Below are 11,753 nucleotides of genomic sequence, written 5' to 3'. Positions count from 1 at the left end.
GCTGTTGTAAAAACGCTGATATGGCTCTTTTTCACTTTTTTTTTGACGGAAAAAGGTAGAGAGACTCTACCTTATAACTATTGTATTAATGGTAGTCAAGGTGTTACATAAAGAGATACAAAAGGCTCTTTTTCACTTGAAAAATGAATCTATATAGAACGAATTAATTGTACACTGGAACACTTTTTTTTTTAATCGCCGACTCGCCGTTATAGCTTAGCGAGGCTGTGTACCTCCTGCAGCATATTATGTGCTTCCTCGTCAGGCCTCTGTAATGATCATCGGCATAGCTTGCTCGCTAAAATCGTGAGCTGAGGAGAGAGAAGAGAGATGGAGGAAAGGTGGTAGAGGAAGAACTGGTCTAATGTAGAATATTTTGTATGTATGCTATGTGGGTCTCGGTCTCTGACTCAGTCTGGATGACCGAAGTCAGCTCGTCACGTTAACTAAAATCGGAAGCAATACTGTCTTGTAACTGACCCGGTTTTATAAGATTAGAGATGCGTTGGGTTTAAGGATGATTTTACAACTCAGACGACAAGACGAGGGACTTGGAGTGAACCTTTTCCTTCCTGGACTGCAATAGGCCTACAAATTCCTAACTTGAAAGCCCAGCCCAATACGCGTCCGTTCCCCCTTCGCAACCCAACCTCTCTCTTTCTTCTTCTTCCCCCATCTTCGTTTTGCCGGGACCGATCCGACCCACTTCCCTCCCCCCCCCGGTCCGTCCTCCGATCCGATCCGATCCCGACACCACCGCCTCCGGTGGTAGATCTGGATCGGAGCCACCCCGCCGCCGGCGATCCCCGGCATCCTCGCCACCCATCGGTAGCCCCTCCGCCGCCGCAGCCGACGACGACATGGACGCTGCCCCCGCCGCCGCCGAGGCGCACGACGGGCAGAGGGAGCGGTTCGACCTCGGGGTGTTGGTCGGCGACCTCGCCCTCGACGAGGATGTCGCCAGGTACGGACGGTGACGGGATGCCGCGCCGCCCGATCTCGTCCCGTGGATAACGTCCGAGAACGTGAGCCTTTGCGCGCTGTTTTGAATAACATTTGGTTTGGTTTTTTTTTTTTTCGACAGTGATGAGGACGAGTCGCTGGAGGGGTTGAGGCAGGAGCTCGACGACTGCAAGGACGACGAGGTGCTGCCTGTTGATCCGATGCTTATTTATTTTTGTTACTTGTAGACTAGTAACGAGCTTGGCGATTGAGCTCTCTTTGGGCTACGTGCTTCTCAGGTCCCTGGGTGCTGTATTGTTGTCTTTCCGAGCTCACTTATCAATTACGAGCAAGAAACAGTGTAGCCGTCTGTTTTTCTTTCTTGTGTGTGGATCGCTGATTTTACTTTTCTGTGTGGATGTAGGAAGTGGCAAATATCCTGGCTAACGGCATCAAACTGCGTGATTACACAAAAGGCGTCGAGAACAACATTCGCCAAATTGAGCTGGATTCTATACAGGTATTTATATATGATATGGTCATTCACGTCAATCATCCAAGTTAATATGCTTGTACCAATCTAGAGCTGCTCTTTTTATATACATATGAATATGAACTGCAGTTTGAATTTGACGTTGAGTAGGAATACAGTTACAGCATGGTTTTATTTTATTTTGAAATAAGATTATTTAGCTTATTTTGCCAGATGGCTATAAGACTACGAATCCATCCAATGACTTGCCTATTCTTACCAGAGAAAGTTTACGTTGATCAAATAATTGCACAAATGTTGTGGAAAAAAAAACTTATGATCTTCAGCTTCTGATGCTTCATAAATAGAAATTGGCAGTGGATAAAATGTAGTGTTCCCTCTTTGTAGGATTACATTGGAGAAAGTGAAAACTTGGTATCGCTGCATGATCAGATTCGTGACTGTGATAACATTTTGTCACAAATGGAAACTGTTCTGACTGGATTCCAGGTAAAAGCATATTCTCATATGTTCTGACAAAACTATCTGTGGCATTCTCTTGTGTGCTGGCTAGCTGAATGAGTAGTTATACTGAACATATTATCATCATGTTTGGAATGTGCAAACTTTAGTATTACTTTGTATCAATTAGCAATTCACGTGCTTTCTGAACTTCTTCTCAAAGAGGAGTCTGCCTACTGTGAGCTACCTGAAAATTCACCAGGATCATGTCTCTGCATTTTTAAGCTGTCCTTTTGTCAACTAAATAACATGAAGGCAACCTCCTTGGAAGAACTTTCTTTACCTGTATCACAATTCTATGCTCAATGTTTCTAGTTTTTACTATGTGATCCATGCGAGAAGTTCATTGACATAATTGAATCAAAACATTTTTAGCTTATTATTTACTCTTTCTTATCATTTAATTGGATGACCAATGTTCCCTCTCAAACCAAAAGTCTTTATACTTTTTTTTTCCTGTTTTCTCTACCTAATCTTTCACCTATAGACAAAAGTAACTCACTCTTTTACAATCACTAAGTCATTCTGCAATTCTTTTGACTTCTGTGGTAGACAGAAATTGGTTCTATAAGTTCAGAGATAAAGGTCCTTCAGGAGAAATCTATGGACATGGGATTAAAGTTGAAAAATCGTAAGGTTTGGTTCACTTCATACTGTACATTTTATCCGCATATATCCAATTATTCCTCCATTTCAATCTTTTCTGATCTGAGTGCATACTAGGTCCTTGATTTGAAATATCTAGGGGATTGGTGGTTTAGCATATATTGGTTGCATCTTGGATATTTTATGACTGTTAAAATTTGTACCTTCCAATATCTCAAGAGTAGATGCCAGAGCATACATAGTTTCTCTGTTACTACAATAGTTCTTTACATATCGACACATGAATGATCACCCCATTGCTTGATATAATGTTTCAGAAAATATTGCATATGCGATTAAGGTTCTATCTTACACTTCTGACAAATAATCTTGCATCATAAATTGTTACCGAAAGAACAGCCATGTGTTGTATCTTTTTTAAGGAAATGTGTTATAACTAATTGGACAAACCGATTTGTTATTTAGATTTTTGTTTATCAAATAATGAGACAAGACTCAAGTACAAGACATGGCATAGAAATTATAAAATGAGCCCTTTTTGCAACATTATAAGGGCAGTCACTGTCATCTGAATCATCAAAAGTAGCTTATCTTGGAATTGTTTCACAGTTTTTATAGCTTTTTGCATGTTATATATTTCTTTCGTTCCATGCTTAATTATCTTTGATGATCCTAATGTTGGTTCTCACTCATTTGGAAATACTGCAGGCTGCAGAGTCTAAATTGTCAAAATTTGTTGAGGATATAATAGTGCCTCCAAGAATGATTGACATAATTGTCGATGGAGAGGTGATCACTATATTCCTTTCATGTTCGTTTGCAGCTAACCTTGCAACTTTCTGATATGGTACCAATACCATTTGTAGTTATGCAGCGCATGTTTGGTTCTCTTGCCCACCCTTGCGTAGCCTTGCTTCTACCTGATAGTGAGGATGCCTCATTTTTTCTTGCATAACATTGTATTTACTAGTAATTGTGGACGAGGAGATCCTTGTCAATGAAAGATAGCAATTCTGACTAGTCAAGGTGTAATACCCTGGCCTTAAGTGGTGGCCCAAATATAGTCATTTGGTGGAATTAATCCTACATGCGGCAAAGAAGAGAGTGTTAGAGGGTGCTATGGATAAGTGGGTCTGCTCCCTTCCCCCGACACACACATAATCACAGAGGCACACACACAAAGCTAGTGAAAAGGGGATTTTAGACGCTATGGTATTACTATTACAGAGTCCTTGGCAAGAGATCCAAACATGCCATTATGCCAATGGTTTCTTCTCTTCTGGCTCAGCCGTGAGAATGTTCAGTTTAACTGCTTTATATCCTTTCGTAGGTGATTTGTCCTTTTTTTAATTATTTTTTGGTGCATCTGTTTTTTTTCTTTGTCTTTGATTGATATATTTTTTTCCAACAGAAGATTTCAATTGTTAGTTTGATGTGTCATCCGTCCCAAGGATCTACTTTGTTATCCTAGTCAACTTGCTTCTTTTGCAGGTAATTCTGATTAATTTGTTTGAGAACTGAAAATGACCTATGCATCAACACTGCAGGTTAATGACGAATACATGAAAACACTTGAGACTCTAAGCAGAAAAATCAAGTTCATTGAAGTTGATGCAATGGTTAAATCGTCCAAGGCTCTAAAGGATGTTCAACCTGAGGTTGAGAGACTTAGGCAGAAAGCAGTCTCAAAGGTTTGAAGAACAATCACTAGTTTATTACTTCTAGTTTCTTATGAGTGTGAGCAGGTCTAGGATTTATATCATGCTGAAGGTGTATGTGCGTTTCATCTTTCGTACATGCTTATTTTTGTCAAAATAATTATAGGAAACAATCTACGGCTTTCAGCATCTGTTTTATGTGGGTTGAGGGGATTATGTGTCATGCCTTTGTGCTTTCTGAGTTTGCAAGGTTGGTTAGTTCATACATGCTATGTCATCTCAGTTCAATAGAGATAATTGGCTCAGTAATATCATAGAAATGAGTCAATTGAAAGTGCCTGGTATGTCCACCATTAACTAGAATGATATGCTAATAATTTATCTGGTACATTTGATGGCAACCAGTTTGGTGTTACTAAGAAAGATGCAGCTATGTTGGCTAATAATTTATCTGGTACATTTGATGGCAACCAGTGTGTCACTTTACCATCAAATGTACTAGCCATAAAGGTTCATTTAAAATTAGGAGTTGCCCTAATTTCTGCTACCTCTGTTTATTGCTCAGTTCATACTTGATAGCATACTCCAGAGCAAATTCAAGCCATTGTAGATTTGGTCATTTGAAGTAAGAAGTCACATCAATGTCCCTCTGGATTTCTCTGAAACTTTATCAGGCTTTAGATATGTTTGGGAAGGCAAGATTGGAAAAAAAATGTCTCGTTTATTCATGAGTATGAACTTGAACTTTAATAAAATGTCCCTGGATTCATGGCATCTTGCTGATTGAATTTTTATATCTAGCCAATCCAATTGCAGAAAGCTACTAAAGAGTTTTATGGCTGATGACTGATGCGTTCATAATTGTTCTTGCAGATTTTTGAATTTGTCATCCAAAAGTTCTATGCCTTGAGAAAACCGAAAACAAATATTCAGATTCTACAGCAGAGTGTTCTTCTTAAATACAAGTATGCAAAATGGTCTTCTCTGATCCTGTTTTATCCACATTTAGTTCTTGCATGAGCAATGTTCTATGGATAGTCATTGGGATCATGGGTCAATGCCATTTTCCATGCTCTCAGATTCAGTCTGAAGTCAAAGACAAACTTGTGGGTCATGAATCTAAAGGGAGACTGAGAGGGATGAGATGGGGTTAGCGGGATTCTTTTTTATGTTCTTGTTGTAGGTGCCTCATGTTTCTGACACTCGTATAATTTTTGTACCTTGCACTAAATGTGATTTGTGGACCAAGTGCATCAAATGCACCTTGTGCCTACAAGTCTCCGTATGGCATTGCAGCGGATTGTTATCCTTTTATTTGGTGCAACTACTTTAGGCATTTTGGTGTCTGGCAAATTGCTTTCCATTTAATATATAATAATATTATGTTTCAAACAACGGTATTATTGTGTTCTAAAAATATGGAACAACTTGGAGAGACGTGATAGTTGGATAATATATTTTGTCTAACCTTAGTTTGATTATAAAACAAGTATACTTGATTTTAATTTTTCGTTTGATAACTTTACAATATGCATAACGCAGCACAATGCAGAACTGCAATCTGAGCCTAAGTTCCTCTACATGGCCATGCGATTAAATCTTCTCTCTCTCTCCCTCTCTCTGGTGTGCAATTTCTTGATTTTCGTTTGTGCTCCCCATTTCAGGTACACGATAGTTTTTCTTAAGGAACATGCTAAGGAGATATATGCGGAAGTTCGTGCAGCTTATATTGATACCATGAACAAGGTGAATGTTATAATAAATCTCATAGCTATGGTGTGAATAGGTATTAGATTATCAATGTATGACCTGGATCCTGGTCCAGCTTTGTGTCCCAATCATTGCCAGGGTAAGGTTTACTACTGCACTGCTGTACAAAGTGTAGAGTAGTAGCAGGCATGCTTGAGGGTCCAAATTTAGCAACTATGTGTTAATCCTAGGCAAAGAGTTCAAAGGCCCAAGCTAGCTGTTTCACGCTTGTGCTGCTTCCCCAAGGTGGGGTTTGGTCATTGGTGACTTTTGGGCGATGGATTGTTACAGTTGCATCCCTGTCCGTTTTTCTTCATTCTGTTCGTTTTGCAATTCTCTGTATGTACTGCTGTGCTTGTTGTGGTATCAACCTTACTCATAAAAAAATAATTCCATATGTACATACTTTTGAAACTTTCTGCATAGGTTAGGGAACACTACTAGTCTGTGTGCGATGACTTTTGACTTGTGCAATGCAGTGTACTAGTCGATAACAATAACAAGAGCACTTGCATTGTGTGTCTTCTTAGATATTTTGGAGCAAATGCTTTCTTGACATTTTTACCATATTACCAATTTGCAGGTGCTGAGTGCACATTTCCGTGCGTATATTCAAGCATTAGAGAAACTACAACTGGACATAGCAACCTCTACCGACTTACTTGGAGTTGAAACTAGAAGTACAGGATTCCTTTTCTCCATGGGAAAAGAATCTCTGAAGACCCGTTCTTCTGTCTTTGCTTTGGGTGAAAGGATAAACATATTAAAGGTATTTTTATTCCTGACACTCCAACTGACATTTAGATTTTTTTTTTTTGATAATGTAGTTTGTCAAGTAATTCACTGTTAGCTGTAATCAGTCGATCCTATACTTATGGTTGTCTTCAACTGCATTCTACTTGTTAAGCATGACATGGAGGCTGGGAGCTAAACTGGGTCATGTGATGCTATAAGGTTCCAACAAGAACTAATGGACTAACATAACAAGCTATTTAGTTAGCGGTCCAACATGCCACGAGACACCTATCATTGTAAATCATCTTATAGTGCATAATTGGCACATGACCATAAATATAATCCTAGAGTAAATGTGGCTAGTTGCCAGACACTTAGTCCTGTCTTGTTCACATTTTGAGTTGTCTCTAACATTGTAACAAGACATATGGACTTGCCCACACCATTTATGGTGATTATACAAGTTCAGTAACATGATTGTGCCATGCAACCCCCAAGTTTAGGGACACAAATGACATGCCAACACAAATTTAAGGATTGAGGATCCAGTTAGCACCATAATCAAATTTGTGGATACATTTCTCTACTGTAATAGATCCAGTCAAATTCTATGAATGCAATGTTCTTGCCATAGTTGATCAGACAAGAAAATCTTGTTGCTTGTTGTACCAAAAAGAATTATTTTAACATGCTTTGAATTCTTCTCACAGAAGCTATTGACTGTTTCATGCCTATATATGTTCGTTGCAGTTTTGGACAGAATCATCACCTAACTTTATTTAGATTTTGATCTTGCCATTTTGAACTTTGAGTACCATATTATTGTTGAAGCAGCACAGTAGCATCATTTCTGTCTGTCATGTGGGCTTTTGTTGGAATGTCAGGAAATTGATCAGCCTGCCTTGATACCTCACATAGCTGAAGCCAAGTCTCAAAAATATCCATATGAAGTTCTTTTCAGAAGCTTGCAAAAACTTTTGATTGATACAGCTACTTCAGAGTAAGCCTGATTTCCCTTGTATTTTTATTCGTAATGGCTTTTGAATGAGTGGCAACCTGATAGATATCCACTAACTGCAGGTACCTTTTCTCTGATGATTTCTTTGGTGAAGAATCACTGTTTAATGACATATTTGCAGGTTTGTTTTGTCCTATTTTTGAATGTCTATCTTATGTGGATGTAGTAATCTAAATGGAGAAGTATCTAGTGTAAATCCATCGCTCAGTTCTAGCATGTGAATGAACATTCATATTTACCATTTGATGAGGTTTGGATGGATCAGATTTAAAGGGATGTGACGGGACACTCATAAATGATGGCTCAAACCGCAAGGCAGTTATTATTTGTAAATAGTGGTCCATGTGGCTATTACATCCCGTTTGGATCTGATCCACCTAAAATTATGAATCAACCCAGATGGAGTTGGCATTTTAGAACCTGAAGTTCAAAGATGCGTAGATACTCCCCCAAACCGCTTTTACATCGTCCTTTACCCGTAGGAAGCACAATGCGTGCAAAGACTACCATACATTTATATGCCTGTTTTTGCTGGTCATACTATTGAGACATACTTTGATCAATATTGTTCTGCCACAGTGGCTTGAATAACTACCATACATTTAGTTTGTCAAGGCCAATCTTAATTCAGATGTTTTGTGGTTACCCTGATTTAAATTTTGCTGAAAATTAAAAGTCCAGTCTTTGTTATGAACATTTCTGGCTGAGCAAGTGAGCATAGCTCTTCTCAGTCATTTAGAAAATGTGCAGGATGAGATTTCAGGAGTTGATAGAAAATGAGAATATGCTTTGCATTACACTAGTAACCAAAGTAATATACTATCTGTTCATTTTATTTAACTTTAGGAAATAATCCATTTATTTTATCATGTCTGACATATAAATGCTCCATGTCATAGATAATCCAAACTGATTAATTGAATATATCAAGTCAAGCCATTTTATACTATTACCACTGTCATCTACCTGAAAATAGACAATGAATATGTGTTTTAAAATGTTTAACATAAACATCAAACAAGTGATGTCTGTTACTTTTCCCTTAGGACCTATCCAAGTTGTTGATGAACATTTCAATGCTGTGCTCCTGAACTGTTATGACGCAATCGGCATAATGCTTATGATCCGAATAATTCATCAGCATCAGGTACGCTTTGAGTTACCTATTGAAGCACTTAGAAATATCACCATTTATGCCCTTGTTGACTGTCCTTGCTTTGAAGGAGGCCACATCTCTCTCTCTCTCTCTCTCTCTCTCTCTCTCTCTCTCCATTTTAGGTAGAACCCTTTATATTGTTATATGTGAGAAATCTAAGTGGAATTGATGTTGTATGCAGCTAATCATGTTTAAGCGGCGAATCCCATGTTTGGACTCTTACTTAGACAAGGTGTGTGCTTTGTCGCATGTTTGTTGAAATTTTATACTTGTATCGACTTTTTTAAGGGTCACTATGTTGGATAGCCAATGCTTCGCCATGAATCTTTCTTTTGTTTCAAATTCATCAAGTCCATTTGTGCACATTGCACACTTGCACAGGTTAACTTATCACTCTGGCCTCGCTTCAAGATGGTGTTTGACTTGCATTTGAACAGCTTACGAAATGCAAATGTTAAGACTCTTTGGGAGGATGATGTTCATCCTCACTATGTCATGAGGAGATATGCTGAATTTACAGCATCCCTCGTGCATCTCAATGTTGAATATGGAGATGGTCAGGTTAGTTTATCAAATTCAACTCAACCCGATTTCTGAAAAGAATTATTGATTCCCATTCCATGCGATAAGCAACCCCTTTATATGGCTTATGGGAATTGTATAATGTTATTTATATCTGCAGCTTGATCTTAATCTCGAGCGGTTGCGGATGGCTGTTGAGGAATTGCTTGTTAAGTTGGCTAAGATGTTCCCTAAACAAAAGTTGCAAACTGTTTTCCTGATAAACAACTATGATTTAACGATTTCCATACTGAAGGTAGGCGGTGAAAGTTCAAGCTTCATTAAGTTGTACTGTGGTGCAATCTACTAGTATCATCTTATTAAATTTGTTCTGAGCTGTCATACAGGAAGCTGGCACTGAGGGTGGAAAAGCACAAGTTCACTTTGAGGAGGTTCTTAAGAGCAATATTTCAGTATATGTGGTATGCAATGTGCCCTCTGAGATAGAAATATGGAATATAATTTCTGCGTGGGCACATTTCATTGGTTTTACTGTGTTAGGGGGTACCTGTTTGCATCTGTTTAGGGGCTATTTGGTTGCATCCTAACTTGCCAGGGCACCAAACCGTGATGTGTTGTGTGACCACTTGCCGTTTGTCCTAGTCTATTTATTTTAGTACGACCTCTGTATTTTCCATTTGATTCTAGAATTTTTACATGTCCAGAGAAAATAGTGGGAGGCCTACTGTCAGTTTAGTAATTCTTTTCTTAGGATTACGAAGCCAATCAGAGGCTAGTCCCATTGATTTTTAATACTGGCAACAGATGTCCATTTTTTCTCCTTTCGTTTGAACTTTATTGACAATATTTGTAAAGAGGGAGCTGTGTGGATAGTTAAAATTTTCTAGGGGTAAGCTGATATAATGAACAAATATTTATGCAGGAGGAACTTCTACTGGAGCATTTCAGTGATTTGATCAAATTTGTGAAATCTCGCCCGTGTAAGTTGATCCCTGTTACAACATCAAGCTGGTTCCTTTTTTTGCAACGGCATCTCATCTTTATGTGTGTGTTTTACCAGCTGAAGACACAGCATCAAGCTCGGACAAGGCCAGTGTTAGTGATGTCGAGCCATTAGTCAAGGATTTTGCCGGTCGGTGGAAAGCTGCAATTGAGCTTATGCACAAGGATGTCATTACATCTTTTAGCAACTTCCTCTGCGGAATGGAGATCCTGAAAGCGGCACTCACGCAGCTGCTGCTGTACTATACAAGGATCACCGAGTGTGTCAAGAAGATCAATGGTGGCTCTGCTCTCAACAAGGACCTGGTTTCCATATCCTCTATCTTATATGAGATCAAGAAATACTCCAGGACCTTTTAGTCAGTACTGGTCCTGCCATGTACACTGGTGTATTATTCTCATGTAACGAAAATCCTGATATATGCTATGCAGGTTGGTTGGGTTTGACACGGAACTCTCTGTTTCTCTTGCCATTTGGCAGATGTTAAGAAATTACACGGGGGTGTATCTAAAATAGTTTTTCGATTGAGAGTAATGGCTGTTTGTGGTAGATCGTTGAGCTGATTAGCGATTAGCTGCCTATCAGTCAGCCATTCAGATGTTCTTTAATTGTAGTCATAGCCATTCAGATGTTCTTTAATTGTCTGGCGGTGTTTGGGACCGTAGAAACTTATCCCCGCCTGTGGATAAGTGAATAGAAACACATAAATTTTGCCATCTATCAACAAATCGAAAGAATTAACATTTCTGCAACTGTATCCACTCGCCTCTTGCCAAAGCGCCCACATGTATTATACTTCCTCCGTTTTTATAATGTAAGTCATTCTATCATTTCCCATATTCATATTGATGTTAATGAATCTGAAGTAACATTAAAAAAGACCTACACAGCACATGAAGGCGTCCACAGCGCCACTTGACTGTCAAATATAGGCCTAATCTAATTCTTATCCCTTAACCGCAATAACGGATATCATGATTCTTGAAATATTAAATCTGATGTAGTTTGACTCCTATGACAGTATTGATAATGATATTCGCTGACGTGGCGTTCACATGGCATCCTAGTCATCAAAAAATTAAAAATAAAGTGGGCCCACATATCATCCTCCACCTCTATATTCTTCCTTCTCCATCGCAAATCCCCAATCTCTCTACCCCAACTCCTCTCGACGGCATCAACAGGTTGGGCGTCGTCCCTGTCATGTCAGCAATGGAATCCCGGATGCTGGTGAGGAAGTAGCTTTCCACATCCGCAGCACGATGTCTACGCCTGAGACGGAGATGACGGGGTGGAAGATGTCAGAGGAGATGGCGAGGAAGGTTGCCGGGCATGGGGAGGCATCATCGTCGTTGTCGGTGGGCTGCCCA

At 39.2% G+C, this 11,753-nt stretch overlaps 1 protein-coding gene across 1 annotated transcript; it reads left to right on the top strand.

The window, feature by feature from the left end:
• Window positions 1-692: 692 nt before the first annotated feature.
• On the top strand, window positions 693-10,917 carry LOC127766787 (vacuolar protein sorting-associated protein 52 A-like). Its single transcript, XM_052291933.1, has 19 exons — window positions 693-964; window positions 1,085-1,145; window positions 1,367-1,462; window positions 1,823-1,924; window positions 2,489-2,572; window positions 3,251-3,331; window positions 4,090-4,233; window positions 5,074-5,165; window positions 5,865-5,946; window positions 6,533-6,718; window positions 7,569-7,684; window positions 7,765-7,823; window positions 8,749-8,849; window positions 9,040-9,090; window positions 9,240-9,419; window positions 9,541-9,675; window positions 9,767-9,841; window positions 10,303-10,360; window positions 10,441-10,917. The coding sequence occupies exons 1-19, from the start codon at window positions 861-863 to the stop codon at window positions 10,740-10,742; spliced, it is 2,109 nt and encodes a 702-aa protein (XP_052147893.1). The 5' UTR covers window positions 693-860; the 3' UTR covers window positions 10,743-10,917.
• Window positions 10,918-11,753: the final 836 nt, after the last annotated feature.

This window comes from Oryza glaberrima, chromosome 3, assembly GCF_000147395.1.
Source record: "Oryza glaberrima chromosome 3, OglaRS2, whole genome shotgun sequence".
Lineage (NCBI taxonomy): Eukaryota > Viridiplantae > Streptophyta > Magnoliopsida > Poales > Poaceae > Oryza > Oryza glaberrima.
The sequence above is the reverse complement of the archived record's forward strand: the minus strand, read 5'-3'. Positions and strand labels throughout refer to the sequence as shown.

What these genes read in the sequence shown, in the direction of transcription:
- LOC127766787 (XM_052291933.1), top strand. Translation starts at nt 861, where the DNA reads ATGGACGCTGCCCCCGCCGCCGCCGAGGCGCACGACGGGCAGAGGGAG. An exon ending in GTTTAATGACATATTTGCAG is followed by an intron (nt 7,824 to 8,748) that starts GTTTGTTTTGTC and finishes CTTTTCCCTTAG; the next exon opens with GACCTATCCAAGTTGTTGAT. An exon ending in GCAATATTTCAGTATATGTG is followed by an intron (nt 9,842 to 10,302) that starts GTATGCAATGTG and finishes ATATTTATGCAG; the next exon opens with GAGGAACTTCTACTGGAGCA.